Here is a 25944-nt window from a genome sequence, read left to right as displayed (position 1 = left end):
AACATAGTCATTCACACGCCTGCGAACCAGAAAAACAATTTTAGCTGTGAGATTTGTTTTCAATTCCTTAAAGATATTTTATAGCGCTGTCTAGCGCTCAATATGAGTTTTACGGGCGGCGGAACTAGCACTTCGACAGGAAATGGCGGTAACAACAATGTTTTGCCAATGGCACAATTGGCAGACGGTTGGCTAGAGCTTGAATCGGATCCGGGCCTATTCACCTTGTTGCTAGAAGATTTTGGATGTACATAAGTAGTTTTAGGGTTGCAATTTGCAATCAATAATAACTTCTGCGTTTAAATCCAGGTCATGATGTCCAAGTCGAGGAAGTCTACGACCTACAAAAGCCTATAGAAAGTCCGTATGGATTTATATTTCTATTTCGTTGGATCGAGGAGCGTCGGGCGCGTCGCAAAATTGTTGAGACGACTGCCGAAATATTTGTTAAGGATGAAGAGGCCATTTCGAGCATATTCTTTGCCCAACAAGTTGTACCCAATAGTTGTGCCACCCACGCCCTGCTATCCGTTCTACTCAACTGCAATGAAAATAATCTGCAGTTGGGCGAAACACTAAGTCGTCTTAAGGTACACACAAAGGGCATGAGTCCCGAGAACAAAGGCTTGGCTATTGGCAATACACCAGAGCTGGCCTGTGCCCACAACTCTCATGCCATGCCGCAGGCACGTCGTCGACTGGAACGCACTGGAGCCGGTGTGGCTAGTTGTCGTTTTACTGGCGAAGCCTTTCACTTTGTCAGCTTCGTGCCCATCAATGGGCAACTGTTTGAACTCGACGGTTTAAAGCCCTATCCTATGAACCATGGTTGTTGGGAGGATCACGAGGACTGGACGGACAAGTTTCGTCGCGTGATGACTGAGCGTTTGGGCATTGCCACAGGCGAACAGGACATACGCTTCAATCTGATGGCTGTGGTGCCGGACCGACGGATAGCAATCACACACAAACTGAAAATGTTGCGCACTAATCAGGCCATTGTGTCCGGCACGCTGCAGAAGCTGCTAAAGGCCGATGAGCAGGGCGAACGCGATGAACAGCAGCGTCCAGACACACCCACCACGCTGCTGGAGCCTAGCGCATTTACAGCGAGAGACTTGCAGTCGCTGCTCAAAAATCTGGACACTGAAATCGCCATCAATGAACAGCACTTGGCTGACGAGAACGACCGCCGGCAGATGTTCAAGGTAGACGCGAGTCGCCGCACTCACAACTATGACAAGTTCATTTGTACGTTCTTGTCGATGCTGGCGCATCAGGGCGTACTCGGCGAGCTAGTCAGCCAGCACTTGCTGCCCTCCAAGAAGATCAGTGGTCAAAGCGCAGCGAATCGCATTAGCAAACAAAGCAGCGCGGCGGCAACGAACACGGCAAGCTCCAATGCCAGCGCCAATGCAGGTGCAACAAAATCGCAGCAACAGCAGCCGCAGCCACAAGGTGCGGCAACAACTCCCAAGAACGGCAAGTCGCCAGTCAAGACACCAGGACGAAGACGCAAGGGTCGCAACAAGTGTAGAAAGCGCAAATGATCTGCTCTCTATGATCTGACATCATTCTTGAGAAGTATAATTAATATTAGGTTTGCCACTAAGTTAAGTTAGAATTATCAATAAACTTTCTGAATTTTAATATTTTCGCTTTTATTTGATCTTTTTTTTTTAATAATAAAAAACATTTTGTTCATGTGATTAAATGTTCCAGGTCCTTCTTGGCATATTAAGGACTCAACCGTATGTGTGGTGTGTGTATTTAATGTATATGAATACATATTTCTATATATCTATATGGTAATTGTATAACAAGAGATGAAGAGAACCATTTACTTTGCTTTCAACTGTTGTATACCTAATGAATGCCAAGCGCTTTTCATATTTCTTTCAGTTATGCGCAGCGCAGCATAGTTTATGTAATTATTATATTATTGGTAAGGTGAACAACAAAACAAAAACAATGCATGCTTGGATATGCAATGTGTATGCGTATGCAGTATGTCTTCATATCATATATAATGTGTAATGACTATTTAACTATAAAAAAATAATATATGTTTGTCGTAAGGCAAATATGTTAAACAAACAAAAGATGTGTACTAATAATTGCTGTTTTCAATAGTAGCTGGTGATGATTCGAAGGGTGACTCGACCGTTGGTTTTGTTTCTATGTTTGTTGTCTCAACTAAAGCTAGAATGATTTAAAGCCTTATATCGTCTAAGGATATGGCCGTACATAGTTATAATTATGCATAATATTTTTACGATTACTGTGAGCAGTAGAAGAGCAGCCTTTAGAAAAGGACACATAATTGAATATGCTTTTATTACTATTATTAACTTGTGTGTGGGTATGGGTATCTGTTTGTTTTTGGGTTCACTTCAGTATAAACGAATTTTGCTCAGACGCCGAATGAAATTGAAATATCGTTGTACGAGAACGAACACACGTTTGGACAACAGTTTCGACTATTTTGTGACTTGCTTTTGTTTCTTTGCGTGTTTAGTTTTTGATGTTTTATGGTTGTAGTTTTGTCTTCTTGCTAATGCTTTTGCTTTTGTTGTAGTTGCTTTGTAGGGCTTGTGGACATGATGGATGCATTCAACTAGAAACCGTCGTGGTCGCATCACCTCCATTTGTAAGCTGCGTGGGTTTGACTGGTTCTCCTGCAGCAGTTGAGTCTTCCTTTGGTTGCTCAGTCTCAGATGGATTTTCATTGTTGTTGGCCGAGGCCACAATTGTTTTAAGAGCATCCGTAATTTCGTTCTCTTCCGTATTTGTTTTCAAATGCTTTTCTATTTCGGTGCGCACCTTGACAATGTCCTTTTGGCTATAAGGATGAAGCAATTCGAAAACACTCATTTATAATATTTGAATAGATTAAAAGGAGCGCTGTAGACGAACCTGATATGCACAAAGAGTATGCCATTGATTGTGTTTAGCATTTCCAGTACAGATCCCATCGATGGGGGCGTTATGTGAATGGGTGGCAGATCACTGGTCAACTTGCCATTGGTGTAAATGTCGTTCATCTTGCGCTGTAGAGCGACGGCCTCGTGAGTCAACAGACGCAGACATTCTGCCGATTCGCGGGTCTTGTCGTGTTTCTCACCCAGCTGCAAATTGGATTTTCCATTAGCAGTAGCATTACATTAGGGATAAAGTTACTAACCTGGGATTTGTAAATGGAGTAGGTTTCCTTCTCATTGTTCAGCGCCGAACGGAAGTCGCCCATGCAGGATTGCGTGCGTGCCATCAGATGATAGCTGACCGCCACATGCATGGCCTTGTTGCCAAAGTACTTCAGATTGAGCTTCAATGCATGCTCAATGAAACGCAGCGACAGCTCGTACTCTCCCAGCGCGTGCAGGATTAAGCTGATGTTACTCTGTGAACGGTTGAAATAAAAGAAATGAGCTTATTGCTGTTGAATTTAAGCTGCTGTACTTACATCGATAAGTGCCACCTCGGGATGATCCTCGCCACAGATAAGCACCAGCAGATAGCGAGCACGATAAAGAAGTTTCAGCGACATACCCACATGGCCATTGGCAAACGAATAGAGCGACAAATGTGCCTGAAATTGCAATGTTTAATAATGGAGCAGAGGGAGCATATTCAGCTAAACTTACGTATTCCAAAATTGTTGAGGGATTGTCAATGCCATTGACACGCTCGCTCATGATGACAGCGCGCTGTTGAATGGCCAACGCATCCTGGGCATCGCCCAGCAGATAGCTGAGACGCGCCAGCATGCGGAGACAGGAGCCATTCTCCTGATGCATAGCACCAAACACATTGTTGAGAAGATTAAGTGCCTCGCTGATCAGCTCGTAGCCCTCCTTGAGCAGACCCTGTTGGATTTTGGTCTGACCCGTGGTGTAGAAGTTGTAGGCATCTGTGGCACGTGGACTGATGTGCTTCACCACGGGGAACACGTTCACAATGTCATCGTCGCTGAATGTGGGCTTGTGCTTTGACTCAAAGTTGTAGTCGCGCAATAGCACCTGGATGCCTACTTTGAGGCAGAAGGCACGCAACAAGCTGATGCGCTGCAGTCCATATTTGGACACAGCCGCCTCAATGGAATCGCAATCCAACTCCCAGTTCCAGTATGCCTTCGCCTCCTTGCGGATCTGCTGCCACAGCGAGCGAGGCGTCACCAGTGTCCAGTCGTAGGAGCTGCTACTCGATGATCCATTTGATCCATTGGCACTGCCTCCAGCAGCTGCAGAGTTGCCACCTCCATTCTGTTGGGTGGCAGCTGCCTGCTGTGGCTTTGACGACTTGGCAGACTTGTTGTGTTTGTTGTGCTTGCCACCGTTGCTACGCGTTTGTTTCTTGTGCGCCTCCTCGCTGCTGACGGCGGGATTTACTGGTCCCGTGGTCACCAGACAATTGAGGAAGTGACTAATCGCAGAGGACAGATGCAGTGGCTCGGTGCTCTGCATGTATGTGTAGTAGATGTGTTTGGTGGCACGCACAATCAGCTCCATGATGGCAATGCGATGCAGATAATCCATGCGTGGCATCTGGCCAAGCATTTTGATCACCTTGCCCAGGTAGCGAATGTTGATGCCATGACTGTGCAGCGAGTCGGTTAAGCTTTGCCCATCAATGGGCGGCGATGAGTGAGCCATGTGCTCCTTGATGAAGGCAGGAATTTGCTTAAGCACCAGAAATTCGGCGGCGTCCTGTACAAGTTTCTTTTGCTTGGCCAGCGATTGGGAGCCGCCCTCAGGACCATCCACGTGACGAATGCCCGGCGAGAAGACATCGGGATTAAAGCGGAAATCAAATTCTTTCTCTTTGAGCGACCCCACAGCGGAGCAGGCGCGTTTGACCACCTCGGCGGCCTGCACCTCATTTGAAATGGCGACATTCGACTGTGCTTCGCGTATGGCATTCACCATGGCCTCAGCACTCTTGGTCTCGGTGGCACTTGGCGATGATTCCGCTGGCTTCTCCTCGGCTGTTGTTTTTGCTTCTTCGGTTGGTTTCTCCTCTGGCTTCTCTGCCTGCTCCTCCTGCTGCTTCTCGGCAATGGCAGGCAGCTCTTTCTCCGCGGTAGCCGCTGCCTGCTTTTTGGCATTGAGTGACTGCAGATGCACGGCGGCAATGCGTATGAAGGTCACATAGCGATCCTCAATGAATGCCTCGAGCAACTCCTGGCGCAAGCAGCACAGCTTATGACGATGCTCAATGGGGAAGCCCATCTCGGTAAGCTCTTTGCTCAGCTGCACATCCTGCAGCTTGAGGAAATTTACATCTGGCGGGAACGTGCGCAGCAAATCGAGTATATAATGACGGCCATCGTTGCCAATTATGCCCTTGCACTCCACCGAGGAGCACAGCTCGACGGCTTCATCGCGCTCATTGAGCACCGAGTGTGGTAAGATCTTCAAGTGTTTGCCCGCTTGACGCAACAGCTCAAGATACTTGGGATGGCTTAGCACCGTCTTGCCGAAATCGATGGAGCCATAGACCACAGATTGTTCCTGTTCGCGCTCCAGAATGCCGGGAATGATCGACTGGGCGGTGACGCGATAGCCACGATAGTCAATCACAACTGTGCCCAGTGTATAGAGACCTTCCACGTCCACAGCGTTGTAGACACGCACGCCATGCAGATCATAGCGTGGTGCCACAAATGCGGCATGATCGCCGCCCAGCTCCTTGTAATGGTCGCGCACATCGAATCCCAGCGAGAAGAATATGTTGTTCCAGATGAACATTTGCATTTTGGCATCCTCGCCGGGATTGATGGCCAGCACATTGCCATCAATGACGGCCATGGCACCACGAGTTGCCGCCGTCACAAAGTCACCGTGCACCTTGAAGATGGCGCGTTCGCGCAGCAAACGCTCTGGCAGTGTCTTGCGTGGCAGTTCTCTAGTTGTCTGCAGCTCCTCATTCCAGTCGCGTGTCTGGCCAGGAATATGCTCCTCGTAGCTGTAACGAGACAAATAAATGAATCAGTTATATAATTGCAATTGTACTTATTTTTCAATTACTTACCCCAACTTGGAGCTGAAGGCATCTTCGGCACGTATGGCGTCCACGGTGTGCTCTAATTGTGGTGCCGACCACTGGTACACCTGATAGGGAGTCGCCACACGCTCAAAGGCATGCCGCATGGTGCGACGCTTCTGGATGGCCTGGAAGGCGCGTCGGAACGAGGGCGAAATGTGTGAGAGCAGATCGATGAGCGAGTGACTCAAGTGACTGGGATTGTCTGGCTTGGGATTGAAGCAATCGTCTGTCGACTGATTAATGTAGAAGCCCTTCGAGCAGGCAGAGATGTGAAAACGTTTATCCTCCATGGTAACCACATACAAGTACATCAGATCTCCATGCAGCTTGCGTGGACCGGGTGGCGGATTCCAGGCAGAAGTCGTCAGCACCTTGAGTGCCTGTGGTCCCTTGGCATTCTTCACATTCGGATGCAGTGGCAGCAGTGGCGGCTCACGCACTCCGGGCGTCACATACTCGGGTGGCGTGCAGTCAACGGAATCGGGGCGTGTCCGCTTCTTGTCCAGCAGATCACCCTGTGTGATGGTCTTCAAATAAGTGAGCGAGATGCAATCAATGCCATTGTAGGCATCAGCTGGATCCAGATTCTTGAGAAGATCGCGCACATGACGCACATGAATACGCGCCTCACGCATTGTGTATGGCTCCTCGACGACGCGTATCGTCGATCCCTGATCCAAATGCTCAATGGTCTTCAGTTCGGCAAAGTTGTCCAGCGTCACGTTGTCCAGCTGCAGCGAGAAGCATGTCCTGTGGCATGTCTCCTCACGATCCATCAGCAGCTGATGTATCTCCTGCACCAGCTCCATGCTCGACAATTGCACCGTGAGCACATCGGCGCCGGGACTGCTGATGTTCACCGTTATGCCCACATCATGCAACGCATCCAAATCGACATCCTCGCCAGAAGCTTCATCTCCATCAGCCACAGCTTCTTTAGTTCCCTCCTCGCCTTCTGCTGCTGCGGCTGCTGGTGGTAGTTCCTTGTCAGCCACAACATTGGCATTGGCATCGGCAACATCGCTGCCATTAACTGCCGCTGCCTTCCCCGCATGTCCATTGCTCAGAGCTGCATCAGTCTCGGTGGCGACGGCTTCTTGAGGCGGGCTTTTGTTGCGGTTTTTCTTGCCTCCTGCAACGAAACAAATACAATAAAATTTAGGTCAATAGTTTATCTAACACACAAACAATCGTATTGTAGTTTTATTATTTCCATATATGTAAAACATAAAAATGTACCCCTAGTTTGAAAATATGTTGTATTTATTATATAAAAGTAAATAAAATTATAAAATCGAGTAACTAAATAGTCTACATATTAACATAAATAAATAGACTGTTAAATTAGAGGACTGACCTTTCTTAATGTTAATGTTACTTGTCTGTTACATAACAGAGGTAGTGTGTGCTAACTTTTGCCTTTCACTGTAACCGGCTCCATGCTCATGCACATGTTAATGAATGCACATGCATATGTATTATATATGTGTGCGTACGAGCGTCGTAAAACAAATACTGAGAGAAACACAAACAAAATCAGAGCTACTCGCTGATAAGGCATTGGCGACTGTCTCAGAGTACAGCAAGAAAAACCTCAATAATCAGCGAAACATTTCACATACAAATTTCAGTTGCAGAGATTGAAATTACATCAAACTCAAGTGAAATTTCAAAATTAGAAGCACTTATTTAAACAATAAAGAGCGCAAGAGAGAGCAAAGAGAAGCAGCGAGAGAGAGAAATGCAGTTTATACTATGGGGTGGTGTAAATTAAAAAAACATGATTTACATAATTGCCAAGATTAATGCTGTGCACTTGCATGGGTGCGTGAATGTGTGTGTGTAATTCTTTGTTGCATTCATTTGACTTAAAGAGAGAAGCACGTGGTAATTGTAGGTTAAACATTCAAAACTACGGGCGCCGCATCTGCTGCAAGGGGTTAATGTACATAGCCATACATACACACAAAACATTATTCCACATGTAAAGTCACACACTCACACACACATAGAGACAGCACTCCTCTCACGCACATAGAGTGCACATTGTACGCAACTCCCACTTACACAAATGCAATTGAAACATACGCAACGCTGCCGCTGCTGCTGCTGGGGGCAACGACAATAGCGCCCAGCAATAGACAGCGAGCCGCATTTAAGGCATTATAGAAAACATATTACGTAACGCAAAAAAATGTTATGTGATTGAGTATTTTTTCTTTTCTTCGTTTTTACTCGCAAATCTCGCACTTTTGGAGCTCACACAACAAACAGTTAACGCAGTTTATTGAAGAAGAAAGAAGTGGAAAAGGGGGTCGGAAATGTTATAGTTTAACGCACCTTTCTTCTTCGATGCGTTGCTACTGCTGCCATTGACCAAGTTCTTTTCGCCGGCTGTGGTTACAGTGTTGTTGTTGTTGCTCTTGTTCTCCTTGGCTTTGGCCTTGCCAGTGACACCAGACGCAGCATCACCAGTCGCCGCCGCATTTTTCGCATCCAACTCGAGCGCCATGCTGCTGTTGTTGTTTCTGCTTAAGCGCACAATAACTAAATCCAAATTCTATATTACACACGTTCGTTCTTCACGTTCACGTTCACGTTGCCCGTTGCCGTGTTACACAACTCTACGGTGCTCTGGCGACTGCTGCTACTTGCTTGCTTACACTCTCTGCTCTGCTCTTCTCTTCTCTGCTATGCTCACTGCGCTCAAACCGATTGCGCGTTCGTGATTTTGATTTTATTAACTAGAGAATATGTAATATAAAACGGGGATTTATTGTCCAGGTGTATTTTCATAAACATGTGACAATTATATCTTTGGCTACGTTAGAATTAACACATTACGAGTAACACTTTTATGTCGTTAATTTAGATATTAACGCGTTGTTTTCGGCTCCCACTTGCCAATGTGACCAAATCAAAAACAGTAACATTACGTATTTCTACATGCACTCTTTATAATCGGTATATTTGGTATTTTTAAGCTGGTTATTTTGATCTACTTCTATTCAGTGAATACCGATGTGAATAGTATTCACAACAAACGTAAGCGTAAGAGAATGGCAAATCTAATAAACTCGATGTCAACAACGACAAACGAACATGTCGTTGATTAAAAACTTAGTTAAAGAAACTGAGAACAAGCCGCGTAAGAAGAAAAAGAATGCGGACTCGGACGGCAGTGATTCTGATGGTAAGGACAAGCCGCTGGGGCCTTTTATTAAATCCGCCACTGATTTGCAAAGGTTGAAATTAGAGAAGCTGATGAAAAATCCCGTAAGTCTCAACAAATTCACTCGTATTGAAAGAATACTTCTAACTAGCACTAAATTACAGGAAAAGCCTGTGGTCATACCTGAGCAACGTCGCGAGCGGGATTATATGTCCTCGGTACCCACATTTGTGCGAAATGTGATGGGCAGCAGTGCGGGTGCGGGCTCTGGGGAATTTCATGTTTATCGTCATCTACGACGGAAGGAATACGCCCGCCAAAAAAATATACAAAACCAGAGTTTACGTGAGGCCGCGGACGACGCCTTTCAACAGAAACTGGACGATAATAAGCGTATTGCCGAGGAGCGCACAGCAAAGAAACGTGCTAAGCGCCTAAAAAAGAAACAGCGGGCAAAGCAACCGCGTGAACAGAAATCAAATGAATCTAAAAAGCCGGAAGAAAGTGCATCCAATGAAAGTGCATCGGAAGCAGAACAAGATGAAGAGGCTCCTCCAATAAAGAAGAACAAAGATACTGAAGGTGCAGAGGAAGAGGTCAGTGGCGCAGCATCGACGTCACAGAAATTGGAGAGCACAAAAAAAATCGAAACGGATGAAAGGACAAAGCAAAGTGATCCTGTAGTCGAATCATCAGAACCAGTAGAAGAGTCTGCTTCTCAAACGGATTCTTAACTTAATATATTGTACATCAAATAAATTGATTTGATTTATTAGTGAAACAAGTACGTTTTTATTTATTTTACGTATGTATATATATAGTATTTATATATATATATAGATTAACCATTTTATTTTGTTGTTGAACGATACAATTGCCACTGTAGATAAAATTGGCTCATTACCGTTAGCATTTTGTTCATCATTTGAGGCCATCATAGTAAAGCAGCTCTGGTGATAAATTGAAGCGTTTAGGAAATATGCATTGTTTTTAATGTGTGTAATAGAGTACGGATCGCATGATTCGCATATCTTATGCTAAATGTTCGTGTAAAGTGCATAAAATTCAAGAGTTCTGCAAATGTTTTAAACTCTATCGAGTCGAAAGTGCATATAGAGCATATCAATTGCGACTAATTGTTGTTTCCATTTGTGTGTCTTGTTTTGTTTCTTGAAGAATCAAATTTATTATTGTTTACATTAATTGTTGTAGTTTTAGTTTAAATTCACAATCCGGTTGTTGTTGTTCTTCATCTTTTATATATGAAATGTTTTCAATGTTCCACAAATAATTAATAATGTTTACACATATACAATCATATGGTTTGCCTTTGCACTTAGATCGATTAATTATATTTAAATTTGCAGCATTTTTCCTAGCGTAAATCATACTTTGAACTTAAAGCAAACTTAAACTTGTACACATTTTATAGGTTTCTTTGTAATAAACACCCAGTGCCATTTAAAAAATGAACAAATCGGTATTTTTTGTTGTTTATGTTTAGATCCTTTAGCAAAAAAGAACACAAAACTACGAGCTTAAATCATTTCGTAAAAGCTTTATCAATGTTTTGTTTTGTTTTATAATAATTACCTCAATTTAATAAAAATCAAATCTTAAGTAATTCTCAGTAACAAATTTGCTTTTATGTCGTTCGCTCTGCGTTTTTAATATTATAGAAAATACTTTTGCCTTATGCTGTGTGTAAACTTTTGTATTGCCCGAGGGCGTGGCATGAAATCTTCTACTACCAAGAATACATCGTTTTTTTTGTTGTGTGCGAGCTATATTACTGGGTGAGTGATTTAAACATTTGAACTTGACAAATTTTACAATGGTGTTATTCAGTTTTTTTTTCTTTGTATATATTTTTCTTCAAATTGTTTTCAGACTCAAAAATATCTAGGGAAATTTTACTACGGATCTTATAAGTTGTGTCGGCTAGCGAGCGTGCTTTGTGGGCGATTGTATTACGTTTCTTGTTTTCATATTTCTGAGGCGTGGGTCTACACAGCATCTAAATTAACAGTAATCGTATGTATAAAGGTATATATGTATAAATATATATATAAATATGCATGTACTTTGTAAATAGTTGGTAGCATGGTAAGTTAATTAGGAGGCCGTAAATTAAATAAATAATTCGTTTTCTCTTCACTTGATCTGCTAGCAAACAGTTGCTTTTCTTCGGATTGAACTTTAGACATACAAAATGATATATAACGTATTAACGCATATATATGTATGTAGATAATAAAGGTGGCTGAGACTGTGTTGTGTGGGTGTGATTTGCATATTTAAATACATATATGTTGTATATATATATATATATGTGTGTGTATATATATATATATATATTTATATATAAATATTGTAGCTTTATTAATTATGTTTAAATTGAGAGAATTAAGCAAATCCTTTGCTGAGTTCTTAACGACATTCCCAAACTTTAACTGTTTGATCCACACTGCCGGAAATGACATATGGATGGGCTTTGTGAAAATCTAAGAAATAAAATATAGAAAAAAATTTATTTATAAAAGATAAATACATTAATTCAATTTTACTCACCAATGGATGTACAAAAATGTTGATGCGCATAGAGCGTCTTCATGCATCGTTTGTTGCGCAAGTCCCAGACTCGAATGGTCTTATCATCACTGGCCGATACCAAATATTTGCCACCCGGATGGAATGCCAAACCCCGAACCCAATTATCGTGCCCGTTCAATGTAAGCAAGCAGAGTCCAACGCTTACATCCCAAATACGAATGGTTTTGTCACGTGAGCCAGATGCCAGGAAAGGTCCTTGATGATGACCCTTCTTGTTATCAGCGCCAGCTGCTTCGTTGATTGCTGATGCGGCTGCTTCCGGTGCCCAGGCAATGCATTCCACCGTATGCTCATGATCGCGTAATTCAACCTAGGCACATTAGAAGGAGATGAAACAAATTAGTAATGAAACAACTCGAATCTGATGGTAGCAGCACACTAGACAAACATTCTGTGAGGTCACACAGATTCCATCAGGTGATTGACTCACCTTACAGTCTTTTGAATTCGTCAACCAAACGCGTATTGTGTGATCATTTGAGCATGTGGCAAAAATGCTGCCTTCTATGTGCACGCGCACCATTCGCACCCATTCGCGATGACCGGTGTAGGTTTTGACGCAGTAGCTGGCCGTGAAAAAAAGAGTCTGATTAGCAACTATATATTAAGGACGATGAATGCGACTTACCCTGTGGCCACTTCCCACATTTTGATGGTGCGATCTCGCGAGGCGGACAGCACATAATCGCCGGCGGGCACAAAGGCTACCGAGGACACATTATGATCGTGACCGTGCATAGTTTTAACACACTCGTAGCTCTGTTGGAAATCCCATAGTTTTATGGATAAATCAGCGCTGCAGGAGGCTGCATAAACATTGAGAGTCGAACGTTGTTAACAAGTAAGTAAGAGAAGTAAGAGGTATTTACCCAATAGTTTGCCCTGTGCATCGAATGCCACATCCTGCACAGAGTCTGTGTGTCCTTTAAGACTACGCTCGTACTCGCCAGTTTCGAAATCCCATATCTTTATAGTGGCATCCTCCGATGCCGAGACCATGAGTCCGAATATGGGATGAAATATAACCTGATAACATAACGATTAATAAAAACTTATCAACTTTCGAGAGTTATCTTCTCGTCTTACTCTCGTTATGCTTGCACGATGCCCTGTCAGTGAGTATTTCTCTGGAGGTCGGGGTATCCATTCGCCGGGAGTGCGTTTGTTCTTTGTGGGCGCACCTTCGATGACCTCCTTTTCAGCTTCAGTTAGCTTAGCCTCTAGTTCCATAACCTTCTTTTGCAATCGTATGACTGATGTCCATTTCTTTTCTAGCAGGCCGCCAAACTTCTTTTCCGCTTCTGTGCTGAGATCGGCCTCCTTGCGAAAGGCTTCCAGTGAGTCGGCATATCCATTTGAGCCCAGATAATCGGCAATCGCTTGGTTACTGCAAACAATATTATATTAGTTAGCTACTGACTCTTGCGGCATGTTAACGTTACTTACAGCTCCTCGCGCTGCCGCTGCGACAACACCATTTTCATGCTGTTCTTCGGTTAGGCCGTGCTTCAATTCTTTTGCTGCTGTGGCTGCGATTTGTTGTTGCCTTTCTTGTGCAGGGCTGCAAGTAAATCAAAGAAGAAGCAACGTTTATATACACGAACAAACAGCTTCAGTTTCTTACTGAATGTGACTGACTGAACAGGAAATTGGTTTCACAAAATGAAAAGGCAAGTTTCGCAAAGAGGCAAGTCACCCAAATTATTTTTTTTGCTTGATTTTGATTTATTTTTGTTTTTTTGCCAATATTGGCAAGAGGCAACGCATTTTGAGCATGCATACTCATCACTCTTCTCTTTGTTCTCATAATGATCAACATAATTATTCACATCAGCCTCTTAACTATTTAGTTTTGTGTGTTTCTGGCACACGAAGTTTTGTTTTGTGTGATTTTGATAAAACCGCTATTGTCTATAGAGGTTGCTGTTGGACATTGAGCAAGCAGCAAACTGTTTGTTAACTTTAGATTGCACTTGTTTTCAATTGATAACCATTTTGCTATAGATACTGTGTAGAAGTTTGTAAATTTGTTCAACATCATCAAAAATAGTAAACGAAGCAGTTTTGGCTCTGTGGTTGCTTTAAATAGCATGCCAGGTACTTGTTGGTTATGGCAAGAGCAATTCAATTAACTCAAGGTAGCCAGGCACTTAGCCATATGGCAACAACAACAAGCAATAACAAATCACAGGTGGCACGCAACAAAGCGACGCGACGATCAAACTAAACGAAATAATAACTAACACGTTTGTTTTTTTTTGTTATTTTTGTTTCTTTTTGATAAGCATTTTTAGTGATGAACGATGGCAACAAATGTGTGCTCTTTGGATAGGGTTGCCATCTACAACTGCAGAAACAATTACAAGCAAAACTGGCAAAGCCAATTAGCAAGATATAACGGTAGTTCAAGCAACTTTGTATAAGTAAATAACATAGGAGAAACAGAAACGGAGACATAGTCAAAGAGAGAGTGAGAGAGCCGCAACACAATAAATCGGGGCTTAAACTCTGCATAGACCTTTACACTCAGAGAACACACCAAATACACACATTCGCATAGAAACTCACACATGTTAATACACACATACTCGAAATGAGGAAATGACGTTTTCAAATTATTTTTGGACGCTTAACCATAGCCAAATAATATTTAACGATTTTGAACTAGCTGTTTAACTCACATACACACATTTAACGAAAAACTGACCAAACGAGTTCAAGCGATGAATTTTTTTTCGCGACGACGACATTGAAACTAAGCATGACTCACTCTCAGAGAGGAGCGAAGTCTGCCTTTATCAGCTGTTGTGCTGGGACATAGGCTGAGAGAAGCTAAAGCTAAAAGCTAGAAAATGACAGAATGGAGCATTCCTCAAACTGCGCATCTAAAAATATAAAATAAAAATCAATACATAACACGAAGTCAGCCCGCAAACGTCACGCGTATTAACGGAACGTGCGTGGGTTGATTGGGTTAGGGGACCAGGGGAGGTGGCGTAGTCTCTTAATGCCGGACAACGACAACAACCGTTTTGTTGTGGCAACCAGGCATGCGTTCGTTGTATTCCCATTTCCCATTGGGGCCAGCTAGCATTCCAATACATTCCTTCCAACTGGATGATGGGTGGTGGGGGTAGAGCTGCTATCGTAGTAACGGTGTCCCACAGCAACAATAACAACGAATACCGCTATAACTACAAGGGGGCGTTTGGGTCACACGCTGCAAGATTTGAAAGGCGTCTGCAGACGATACGCAAAAACAAAAACAGAAAAAAAGGGTTACCAGCCTGGTACCCACACAATACATTCACATTTACAGACACATTTATAAGTATTCGCATGTCTATTACTTTTTGCTTTGTGGTTCTGAGATTAAGCTACACATTCTACATTTTCCATTTGCATTGTAAATAAGAATCCATATGTAGTTGTGTCAATTCGTATGCATGTGTGTGATTATTACACGTAAAAGCTCGCGCGGGTGGCTGATGTCAGGGCTGCATTCCAACGAACAAATACACATGCACACACTCGTCAATGCGTATGCACAAGGATGCAGTGAAGCTTCCCCTCCCATTCTTTGTGCTCTCTCAGAGAGAGAGAGAGAGAGAGGGAAATTACAATGGCGAATGAGAGTGAATCGAAGAAGACCTCGCACTTGCCTGTTTATCGCGAGTTTCACACGCTCAAATGTTCATCGTTTGTAGTCCACACACGATATTTTGAGAGTTTGCAATGCAACAAATGAACTATAAACTATCAGTTATTGCGCTTTTCACCTGTAAAACATTTCTACGCACGAGACTATAATTTCACCTTAAATATAACCATTAGAAAATGCTAAATGAAAACAAATCATCATGTCATAAACCAAACTTAATAGATAATGCCACCAGCTATTTATTCTCGACAGACTATAAGAGTCTCAGACTTGATGACTCCAGACTACAAAACATAAAAAAAACCGCCTTACTCAGCAAATTGCACACGTTCTGGGAATTGTAAATTGCACTGAGCACTGTTAACAATGCTATATGCCATACAACATTCAAACATACATATGTTATGTATATAGGTATGTATGTATGTGTTGCAATGGCCAATGCCAAAGCAGCCCAAAACGGAAAACTGTAAAAAAAAAACTTCTCTTTTTGTTGTTGTTATAAAAACAAGATTTCTACCAACTCAAAGTAGCTGCATTTGAAGAACTGGTTTCATTTATCTTTGCCCCATGTAAAAAGCTTTCCTAGGTGTTGGCGAGGGCGCAGTCCAATGAACGAGGGAATCTGTGGGGTTTTGTTCTGGGTAAAAATCGATCAATTCTTGAGCGAACGAGGAGCAGGGGGAAAGCGAGGATACATGCGCAAAAACACACACACAGACACACACTCACACAGAGACACTGACGCAGGGTCGATGTGTCATCAGTTTTAGTGGTTGTAAGAAACGATGAATTTATATTTATTATTTTTGCACTTTTTATTAGTTTTTTTGTACGTATGTATGTATACACTTTTCAATTGACACTTAGACAAATGGTTTTTGCATAACTTTTGCTTGCTGGCTGTTTTTCAATAACAAAAACATACAACCACACAATCGCATTAAGCACAATAACAACAGCAACAACAACACCGACACTGACGAAAAATAAAAACTGTTACGACGGCCATCTTGAATGAGCAGCGCAGTCAGTGACGCTGCCGCAACAGTCAGAAAAGACAATATGCAAAAGAAAAAGATCAAATACATTTGTAAAACACGCACATTTTCAACAAAACAATAGCGTTTAAAAAAGAGTTTAGTTTCTTTCTCGTATAAATCGCGCACTAACACATTGCCAGTGTTCACACATATGACAAATTTTTCTTTTCCTATTTGCCCATTACATTCACTTCGTTGCTGCGTTGCTGTCGCACAACGAACGACACTTTGCAAAAAGGCTTTGATTGTGAATTTGCGAGCGCGAGAATTTATGATTGCGATTATTTTATTTTTCCAGGCATACTCTGCATAAATACTTACACAAATTATGCTTTTATGTATTATAAATTAATATTTTCAATTAATTCGAAAAAATTACGCAGAAGTATGAAGCGAGCGCGGCGAGAAATGCTCCCAATCAACGTGATACAGTGTGACCGCGCTTCCAACCATCAAAAATACTATAGGACCTAATAAATACCTATATATTCTATTGTAGTCTATTGCATACCATAAAATATCATTCCTTCAATACATTAATTTTTTTTTTACATTATTTCAAACACTTTAAAGGCCTTGCGTACATACTATAATTTATTATTATTATTTATAATTGAACAGTAATCATTTGACTTTTTTCTTTTGTAATGCCTTCTTATTAATAAGCATAACAAATTTGAATCTTAAACAAACCAAATAGAAACAATAACTACACTTACCATGGTAAAGTCAAGTTTTTATTAAGGGGTCAAATGGAATGTTTAGAAACGTTGTCATAAATGGTATCAGATCGAAAATATATATATGTATATAGTATATACTATAAAATTACGTTTATCCATATCAGTATATACCAAACCAAAAGTAGTTTTCGCAAATCGTATTATAGTATAAAATAGCATTAAAGATCGGGTTGGACGTGATCAATGTTGCGGATTATTTTGTATAGTTTTTTATTTCCATGTTGTTCATAAAATTCGAGTGACCAGAAAAAGGCAAAGGCGAATAGCAGGGAATTTTGTCTTAGGCCATGTTGATGTTGATTAATAATTAAGATGGGAATTTCAAAAAAATAATTATTTGTATTTTTTATTGTAGAAATGTATAAGGCCACTCTGGCATCGCATTAGCATTCCTATCGACTTCAGACATCGATTATTGCGATAAGTATACAGTAGCCCTCACTCTTTGGCGCTCATTTCAAAATTACATAATGTACCATTCTCTGATTTTCGATACTAAGAGCGCTGTAATGGAAGTATACAATACGCATCAATTTACAACTGAAGTGCATGTATTATTTTTATCTTGCACACTCATACACATACGCACATAAAGTCGGAGTGAACTTTTGCTTATCAGTAGAGAGCCAATGATACTGCCATGTGTTATTATTTTTACACTCAGTAGTCGACAAGCTCTCAACGGAAACGGTTATTCCTCGTTATAAGTGATATTGTGATACCGTTGCGCATATAAAGAAGTGCAACTTTAAAGCATTTCGACTTGGTCGCGTATTCGCGAATTCTTAATAACGACAACGAGAAGAAAATCAAGAATATCAATATAATTTGTGAGTGGAAAAAAGTATTAAATTGTGCAGCAAGTTTCGGATATTCAAGTGCCAGCAATTTAATGATTAAATTGCCAAAATATGTAAATGATTCGCAAATTATTGACTGAAGCCTTATCAAATCAACGCAATTCTAATCAGCGTTACACATACCTCTCTGTCCATAATACTTCTGTTAATTTGATAACAATTTCAACTTTAAAGTGCGAAAACTGTTGCCAATCTGTGCGATTTGTAATTGAATTTGTAACGGAAGCAATCCCCGACACGAGCAATAAACATCAATTATTAATGGAAATACTTGAAGATACAAACTTCATACATACAATGCAGACGACTGTGTGTATGTTTGTGTACACCCTACATGCATACATACATACATATATAGCTATAATTTATCAGTTTGCCATATGCAGTGTGTTATCAGGAGCTGCTCTGATTATATATTGCTGATATGATAAAAGACTAAATACCCAGAACGAGCCAGCGTTTGCTTTCAATAGCCGTTAAATTGCTATTATTGGCTTATTTTTGTTTGCACGATGGTGATGATGATGATTATGATGGGTCGCTGCCTGTGCAATGATTTGTGGCCTTTAAATTAGCGTTTAATTCTTTTGTGCTACCTGCCACATGTCATTGTCTTTGATTTGTTTAAGCAAGCAAACAGAGGAAATTGTCTAACTACTGCCACCAATACAATTTGTCAATTTCTATAGATAACGAAAATATGTCGCTGCCGCTTCTGCTGCTACTCCTATTAATAATAGTATCGAAAAGAAATGTAATTTTATTTGCTTTAAAGTGTATCTCCTCAAAATGCCTGTCGTTCAGATTGTTCCCTTCACAAATTACTAATTAGCGTTGTTTCGGTTTGATTAAATTGTCAACAGTAGAAATACTCATCGCTCTTCTGATGAAATACACATCGCTCTCTCTCATTTGCGTGATGGAATTAACCACATGATAAGGCCTAATAGCCAACGCTTGCTTTCTTTATGGACAGTTTTAGCAAGTATTCAATTCTATTGCAACAAATCCAAATAACCGATTGCCCGTTCAGATAATGATCTATATAAGCTTGTAGATTTCGTAAAACTCTTTTCGCGACTGAAGTAGTCGCATTGTCCGTGAAGTGCCTTGATAAGATTTTCTCAATCCCCTGGACTTGGCATTGGTCAAGTGAGCACTGTATATATAAGTGCTCTGTATATGTACATGCGAGTATATTTGATTTTACTGCATTTTTAATCTTTGTGCTCATTGCCAATCCTCAGACGACACTCCATTATACAACTCTTTTGATATTTTCCAATTTGCTGAAATGTCTTTGCAATTATCATATTTTTGTTGGGATTTTTTAACTCTGACAAGTTCAATTTACTGTTGAATTCTTTCGAACGAATATTAGATAAGAAATGTTATTTATTTTGGTCTATTCCAAAACAACTTGACTAAGAGGAGAACTCACTTTGGCATATCTGTTGTGGTTTCCCACCAATTTGTGAGTAATCTACAAATGATTTGTCAATTAAGCGTCTTAGATATACAAAACAATTAGAAGTTCTTATATTTTTGAAAATAATTGTTAAGGCATTTCATTTGTAAAAGCTCAGAAAAAACCTTTAGATGAGACTTTTAAATCTTATATTAAAATATATTTAATCTCGCACCTTGAAATCAATAATATAATTATCATTACCCTATTTATAGGGTGCATCGAATTCGATCAGACCCAATTAGGGCACTCATACTTGCTACCGAGAGCGGGTCAAATATTGAACGTAGTTATTAAATAATTGTTCCTTTGTTTATAATAAATAATGGTTAGCACCGCGTATAATTGACAGTTCAACTGCCAAATTCTTCAATATCACGTATCCACTATGTTGTTGCTTTGTTTACTCGTTTCGTTTCGTGTGTCTCGTTTTGTTGTGTTTTATTGATTTGCGTCTGATCAATATAAATGTGCTCATTGCACTTTATCGAGCTGCTTTCTTATATGGTGGGGTTAATACTTTCGATACAAAGTTAATTGCTTGCATTTTTGTTAAAGGAAGTGAATAAACCGGTTTGCGTAATTCGCATGTTGCTGTTAATGCGTTCACATTGACATTGAACTTGCTTTAATTTCCGAATTCGTTCGCATTGCATTTGAACAGCATCTGGAGCAATGTGGCCCTAAGATGAGGCGCAGCAAGCACGGGGAGTCAAGGACACGGCTTTATGGACTCGTCAACCTGACGTCACTGCTTCTGGCCTGGTCCCAGTTGCAGTTGCAGGTGCAGGCTCAGTCTTCAGCTCCATCAGTTACTGAGCAGGATCTCAATGATTGTAAGTCTATTTGGATCGCTCTATCAAAATATTTAACACCTTCTCTGTACCTCTCTCTGTCTTTAGTGGTGAAACTGAATGTGGTTAGTGGACGCTATTCTCTCAGCTTTAGCATTGATGATGAGGACAAGGATAAATATACCATAGAAAACATAACGTGTAAAACAGGAAGCGAACCCACAGTTGTTGCTAAGGATAGAGTCTGGTAAGATTTCAGATGCCTCAACTTTTAACCGATACTAAATTTATATGCACATCCTGTGACAGTGAGGGTCTCGATCCCTGCTCTTCTTACACAAACGAAATAACACTGAAAGCGGTTGATGTCGAAGAAGCCACGTCCTTTACTCAATCCTTATTAGTTTACACGGATTACTCGGGTAAGAAGATATTTTAATATTTTCAATCAGCTACTAATCAAATTTGATTTTTTTGCAGACCCACAGACGACTTTACTTTCGGTTAACGCAACGGATACGGCTATTGAAGTTAGCTGGGAGACCACCGATCGTGCCTGTGTTAAGGCTTTCGAAATCATTGCAGTTGCAACCGATAACACGCAGTCTACACAACGGCTAAGTGATGAGAGCTCCTACATATTTGACAAAATATGGCCGTGTCGCACATACAATGTCACCATTTACACTAAGAATAATGAGACTCTAACAGTCGATACTGATACTCAGTTGGTGGATACGGGCTATCTTGAGCCCGGAGATCTCACTTTGAGCATTAGTAATCGCTCCAATGGAGACACGCGCATCACTTGGTCCGAGCCAGACAACAAGAGCTGTATTGGTAACTACACCTTCGTATGGCGGCGCTTAGATTGCGTACCCGAAGAGGACACCACCTCGACAACCACTGAAACTACTACGACGGGAGCAACAGATGTTCCCGAGATAGAGGAATTTAGCGAACGATATAATACACGAAGTAAGTCTATTAAACCTTACTTCCCCACCAGATATGAACCTCTTCATTTCCCCCAATGACTTAGGTGTTTGCGAGTGGAACGATTTCTCCAATGACACCACACTGAAGGAGTATACACTGAGTGATCTTCACGGGTGCGAAAAATATTCCATCGAGGTCTACATCAATGCAGAGCGACATACTAGAGCAAAAGGCGAAGAGACCTTTTCATCCGCCGAAAAACGTAAGTTCGTAGAAAAGTAATGCAGAGGTTCTGCGACTGATTATGTACTTCCAGTGCCCAGTGCTGTGTCGAATCCCTATCAAATTGTCAATGCTACTGAGCTCCAATGGCTTTGGTATCCGCCCGCGGTTAATCCCAAGTGTGCTGCCAATTATAGGGTAAATCTAACTGGACCGATTCGGCTAACGGAATATGAAAGTGACGAGCAGTTGACTAGCGACACATGGGTGTACTTTACGAAACTGCATCCTTGCGGCGTCTACAACGTCGAGATAGTGCCTATCTCATTAAACGGAAGTGCAGGAACTAAGTTCCAGGGACAAAGCACGTTGAGCGAGGATCGTAAGTGAAATTGTCAACTGTCTGCCTTGGAATTCTCATCGCCACCGAATGTTTTCACAGAACCCTCGCAGATACTGGAACCCACAAGTATCCTGAAAAACTTCTCTATTGAGCTGAGCTGGAAGACACCAGAGTACGCGGATCTCTGCATTGATGGCTATCGCATCACCGGCTGGATGGACGATAATAAAGTAGTTGAGGCTTTGAGCGTGAGCACCCAAGATACTACGGTGCTGTTCGAAAAGGATTTGATTGCCTGTCAGGCATACACCATTCAGATAATACCATACACGCGGGAGAATCTCGATGGGGAGTTGCGTCAAATTGATGTCGAGACAGCAGCAGCTGTCGTAAACTCCAAAAAGGTCTGTTCATCGCCTGCAAAATATCTCAGTTTTGTATACATGCTTATTTATTTTACAGATCAGCCTGCAGTTGGCGGGCAGCGGAGCTACATCGCACGGAATGGAGTTAAATGCCAACAATATGGACTACGATAACAATTGCCAAACATTCTTTGCGAACTTTAGTTGTATAACCAGGGAATCGGTGGTGTACACCTACGCCGAGAAGTATGTTGAGAGTCATCGCGAGGGCAGGGGATTCCAGACTGTCGTCGAACCTCTCTCACCGTATACATCTTACACATGCAGTGTGCAGCTCTACAATATTGCCGGTGCCTCAGATGCTGTTTTGGAAGCAAACACTAAAACTTCCATTTACTGTAAGTTATACCGACATTTCCGTCTTTAATAGTAACTCTGATCAATTGATTTTTCCATGCAGTTCCCGACCAGCCTGAGAACGTAACGCTACATGCTGCAACCAGTAACACCTTGTCTTTAACCTGGCACCCGCCCAAGTATCTAAATGGACAAATCAAGTATTATCAGACGTTCCTCATGCGCTACGAGGCTGATTATTTTGTACCCAATGTGTGCGACGCGGTCATCGAAGCGTCTAAAACCGATAACAAAGGTGATTCTCAATCTTGTCAATGCTCTACTTTCGTTTTTAAGCTTTGTATTCTACACTATAGGAGATGAGACTGCGTCCGTCTTCAAGGATTTATCACCAGCGGTCAAATACATAATCCAGATAGCTGCTCAGAATGATTTCGGATTGGGTCAGTATACGGCGCCATTTCTTGTCGTGACTAAACCTGATGGTAAGCTAACCCCTCATAGTGTTTAACTAGACCACTCACTTAACGGAAGGTTTCATTCATAGTTCCGGGACCAGTTACCGACGTGAATGTGACACTACAGGGTCCATCGCCAGACCCTGATGTCTATAGCGCAAATGTAACTATTTACTGGACCATTCCCTGTAAATCGAATGGGGACATCGAGTGGTTCGAATTGTCGTTTACAGGTACACCGGCAGGTGAAGAATCTATTACGTTTAAGCGTCTTGTAGAGCCCGATACCACCAACAAGGCTGGGCGCATGTCCTACACTGAAACAGACCTCCAGCCAGAGGTCAATTACTCTGTCAACATTTCGGTTAAGACGCGAGGCGTCGACACAACCAGCACAGGCGCACAAAAGGATTGGACATCACCCTCGGGTTGTAAGTAATCTGACTCGAGTACATTTCCAGTTGCGTGGTATGTAACGCCTTCTTTCTAACTGTAGTGCCCTCTAACTTGGGTGAGGACTTGGTTAAAAATATGCGTGTTAATCCCTATGATACCAATCATCCCACTACTTCGGCTATTGTGACTCTGCCCGCCAATATTCTGACTTCAGAATCGGGCAATATTATATACATTGCTCTACTGCTATCACAAAAAAATTGCGCTGGCGAACCAGAGCTCAAATACGATGTGCTAGGTACTGACGATTGGCCATCGATTTTGTCGTGGGAGCAGGTTGGAGGCGATTGTATTTATCAGTATCAAACAACACCAGAGCGCTGGAATCCCAGGAGCGGACGAGACACCTCTGACGAGTCAATCACATTTACCATTGGCACCGACAAGTGTCCCGATGAGTCGAAGCGCTTCTGCAATGGTCCTCTTACTGCGAACACCGAATACAATATGGTTGTCCGACTGTTCACCAGTTCAGGGTACAACGACGCTGCCCTGTTAGAGTTCAAAACTGATGCGGCCATTAAGGTAACCCTCATTCTGGTCAGTGTCTGCAGTTGCCTGCTATTAGCATTTGTCCTTGGCTTGGTTCTCCTATGGGTGCGTAAGCGCATTGCCTGGTAAGTCATAACGATGATATATATGGTATATTTCTACATATACGTAGGCATATCTAAATATCCCTTTTATACTTAATTACTTTCCGAAGGCATCGCGACTCAGGTCAAGGTATAGAGGATCCCTTTGGTAATGTTATAGCAAAGAACTTTGCCATATTCTATGAGGAAGTTGCCAAACCTGAAAAACTGGCACGTGAATTCAAGGAAATCACCGTGGTAGCCCTAGAGCTCAGCTATAGTGCTGCAGAGTTGGGTAGCAATAAGAATCGCTATGCAGACATATATCCCTGTGAGTTTATAGTTCAAGATAACACAAATAAATTGACATTGAACTATTCTGTTAATTGAATATTTCAGATGACAAGAATCGAGTAATATTGGACATAGATACCGAGGGTTCTGACTACATCAATGCATCTTTTATCGACGTACGTATGGAAAGGGAATTAAACCCATGAGGCTTCAAGATCTCATTTGCTCTCTCTCTCTCTTTCTCTATATCTGCTTTTTAGGGTCACACCACCAAAAAGGAGTATATCGCAACTCAGGGACCTAAGCTAGAGAGTATAATGGATTTCTGGAGGATGGTACTTCAGCATAATGTACGCATTATTGTTCAGGTCACACAATTCCGGGAGGGCAATACAGTAAGGATTGGTTTCTTAATTATCGGAATGTAAATCTTTCTTAACTAATCGAAATCTATTAAAGGTCAAATGCAACGAGTATTTTCCATATAAAATGCGCGGTCTGAGCGTCACCATAAAATCTAAAGAACATTTTGATATCTATGATCGTACCGAGCTTTGTGTGGTTCACGATAAATACGGTCTAAAGGAGAAAGTGGTGCATTTATACTTCAAGAAGTGGCCCGATCACGGCTGTCCCGACGATCCCATGCATCTAATCACATTCGTAAAGAAAGTAAAGGCCGAAAAGCGTCCCAACTACTCACCCATTGTGGTCCATTGTAGCGCTGGAGTCGGGCGCACAGGAACATTCATTGGTCTGGATTTGATAATGCAACGCCTGAAGAGCGAATCGAAAATCAACATATTCGAAACTGTGAAGAAACTGCGTTTTCAGGTATGTATTTGCCAATTGGAATGTGAATGTGAATAGTGACTTGAAACACAATTTTATATTTTTGTAGCGCATGAAAATGGTGCAAACACAACAGCAGTATACCTTCCTCTACGCCTGCACGTACGAACTGGTCAAGCACAAGATTCCTCGGGCAGCCCTTAAGCTTGAGGGACGCAACAAGCCAAATACACCGCCGCCATCAAATACCAAAAAGGTCAGTTTTCCAATTGCGGATGCTGCTGCCGTGCACGATGTGCCAGATCCAGAGTTGGGTAACGGCGAAAATGGAACTACTACGTTGTCGTTACGAATTAACGGTCTACGTAAGCAAAAGGATTTGGGTTCGTTAAACGAGCAGCCTGAGCGTAACAGTAACGGTCGATACGGAAGTGAGAATGAGGAGGTAGCCATTTGATTATAATGAGCATTTTGTGACATGATATACTAAGTGTTTATGTGTGTGTATTTATTGTATTATATGTGTACATATGTTTACTATTTAGCAACAATAATAGGCAAGTGCATTGTACTGTGACAATAAACAAATATATTATACAATTTCATGGGTGCTGGGAATGCAATTGTTATTGTCGTCTTTGATTAATGTTACGTTTTCTGTTAGACTCAAGTTTTCACTATTTAAAATACAATTTTTCTGTTGACCGTAAAAATATTGCAGCCCTGGCCTATTTTATTTCACCA

The 25944-nt window shown here is 41.7% G+C and overlaps 5 protein-coding genes across 5 annotated transcripts; 3 read left to right on the top strand and 2 right to left on the bottom strand.

Annotated features, from left to right (window-relative positions):
- The first annotated feature begins 36 nt into the window (after positions 1 to 36).
- Positions 37 to 1650, top strand: LOC117570168 (ubiquitin carboxyl-terminal hydrolase calypso). The gene is made up of 2 exons (XM_034251644.2): positions 37 to 247; positions 310 to 1650. The coding sequence occupies exons 1-2, from the start codon at positions 103 to 105 to the stop codon at positions 1548 to 1550; spliced, it is 1386 nt and encodes a 461-aa protein (XP_034107535.1). The 5' UTR covers positions 37 to 102; the 3' UTR covers positions 1551 to 1650.
- On the bottom strand, positions 1637 to 8938 carry LOC117570165 (protein clueless). The gene is made up of 7 exons (XM_034251640.2): positions 8386 to 8938; positions 6031 to 7177; positions 3645 to 5964; positions 3464 to 3589; positions 3185 to 3400; positions 2917 to 3128; positions 1637 to 2842 (listed from the first exon to the last, which is right to left on the bottom strand). The coding sequence occupies exons 1-7, from the start codon at positions 8555 to 8557 to the stop codon at positions 2614 to 2616; spliced, it is 4422 nt and encodes a 1473-aa protein (XP_034107531.1). The 5' UTR covers positions 8558 to 8938; the 3' UTR covers positions 1637 to 2613.
- A 143-nt stretch (positions 8939 to 9081) lies between these two features.
- On the top strand, positions 9082 to 10001 carry LOC117570171 (PRKR-interacting protein 1 homolog). The gene is made up of 2 exons (XM_034251647.2): positions 9082 to 9321; positions 9382 to 10001. Exons 1-2 carry the CDS (start codon positions 9148 to 9150, stop codon positions 9949 to 9951), a joined length of 744 nt encoding a protein of 247 aa, XP_034107538.1. The 5' UTR covers positions 9082 to 9147; the 3' UTR covers positions 9952 to 10001.
- Positions 10002 to 10566: 565 nt separating this feature from the next.
- LOC117570169 (lissencephaly-1 homolog) lies at positions 10567 to 16978 on the bottom strand. Its single transcript, XM_034251645.2, has 8 exons — positions 16856 to 16978; positions 13277 to 13391; positions 12917 to 13217; positions 12700 to 12856; positions 12459 to 12636; positions 12261 to 12396; positions 11789 to 12140; positions 10567 to 11721 (listed from the first exon to the last, which is right to left on the bottom strand). Exons 2-8 carry the CDS (start codon positions 13312 to 13314, stop codon positions 11648 to 11650), a joined length of 1236 nt encoding a protein of 411 aa, XP_034107536.1. The 5' UTR covers positions 13315 to 13391; positions 16856 to 16978; the 3' UTR covers positions 10567 to 11647.
- A 954-nt stretch (positions 16979 to 17932) lies between these two features.
- On the top strand, positions 17933 to 25805 carry LOC117570166 (phosphatidylinositol phosphatase PTPRQ). Its single transcript, XM_034251641.2, has 18 exons — positions 17933 to 18107; positions 20270 to 20441; positions 20508 to 20646; positions 20709 to 20821; positions 20880 to 21377; positions 21442 to 21600; positions 21655 to 21942; positions 22003 to 22307; positions 22366 to 22666; positions 22729 to 22920; positions 22982 to 23110; positions 23173 to 23514; positions 23580 to 24156; positions 24246 to 24445; positions 24514 to 24584; positions 24669 to 24803; positions 24868 to 25242; positions 25310 to 25805. The coding sequence occupies exons 2-18, from the start codon at positions 20294 to 20296 to the stop codon at positions 25655 to 25657; spliced, it is 4320 nt and encodes a 1439-aa protein (XP_034107532.1). The 5' UTR covers positions 17933 to 18107; positions 20270 to 20293; the 3' UTR covers positions 25658 to 25805.
- The last annotated feature ends 139 nt before the right edge of the window (positions 25806 to 25944 follow it).

This window comes from Drosophila albomicans, chromosome 3 (genome assembly GCF_009650485.2).
Source record: "Drosophila albomicans strain 15112-1751.03 chromosome 3, ASM965048v2, whole genome shotgun sequence".
NCBI lineage: Eukaryota > Metazoa > Arthropoda > Insecta > Diptera > Drosophilidae > Drosophila > Drosophila albomicans.
This window is presented reverse-complemented; position numbering and strand designations above follow the sequence as displayed.

What these genes read in the sequence shown, in the direction of transcription:
- LOC117570168 (XM_034251644.2), top strand. Translation starts at nt 103, where the DNA reads ATGAGTTTTACGGGCGGCGGAACTAGCACTTCGACAGGAAATGGCGGT. An exon ending in GTTGCTAGAAGATTTTGGAT is followed by an intron (nt 248 to 309) that starts GTACATAAGTAG and finishes GTTTAAATCCAG; the next exon opens with GTCATGATGTCCAAGTCGAG.
- LOC117570165 (XM_034251640.2), bottom strand. Translation starts at nt 8,557, where the DNA reads ATGGCGCTCGAGTTGGATGCGAAAAATGCGGCGGCGACTGGTGATGCT. An exon ending in ACTCCATTTACAAATCCCAG is followed by an intron (nt 3,129 to 3,184) that starts GTTAGTAACTTT and finishes TCCAATTTGCAG; the next exon opens with CTGGGTGAGAAACACGACAA. An exon ending in ATACTCTTTGTGCATATCAG is followed by an intron (nt 2,843 to 2,916) that starts GTTCGTCTACAG and finishes TCATCCTTATAG; the next exon opens with CCAAAAGGACATTGTCAAGG.
- LOC117570171 (XM_034251647.2), top strand. Translation starts at nt 9,148, where the DNA reads ATGTCGTTGATTAAAAACTTAGTTAAAGAAACTGAGAACAAGCCGCGT. An exon ending in AGAAGCTGATGAAAAATCCC is followed by an intron (nt 9,322 to 9,381) that starts GTAAGTCTCAAC and finishes ACTAAATTACAG; the next exon opens with GAAAAGCCTGTGGTCATACC.
- LOC117570169 (XM_034251645.2), bottom strand. Translation starts at nt 13,314, where the DNA reads ATGAAAATGGTGTTGTCGCAGCGGCAGCGCGAGGAGCT. An exon ending in CAGCGGCAGCGCGAGGAGCT is followed by an intron (nt 13,218 to 13,276) that starts GTAAGTAACGTT and finishes TATTGTTTGCAG; the next exon opens with TAACCAAGCGATTGCCGATT. An exon ending in ACATTTTTGTACATCCATTG is followed by an intron (nt 11,722 to 11,788) that starts GTGAGTAAAATT and finishes TTTATTTCTTAG; the next exon opens with ATTTTCACAAAGCCCATCCA.
- LOC117570166 (XM_034251641.2), top strand. Translation starts at nt 20,294, where the DNA reads ATGAGGCGCAGCAAGCACGGGGAGTCAAGGACACGGCTTTATGGACTC. An exon ending in CACTAAAACTTCCATTTACT is followed by an intron (nt 22,667 to 22,728) that starts GTAAGTTATACC and finishes TTTTCCATGCAG; the next exon opens with TTCCCGACCAGCCTGAGAAC. An exon ending in TTGGACATCACCCTCGGGTT is followed by an intron (nt 23,515 to 23,579) that starts GTAAGTAATCTG and finishes TTCTAACTGTAG; the next exon opens with TGCCCTCTAACTTGGGTGAG.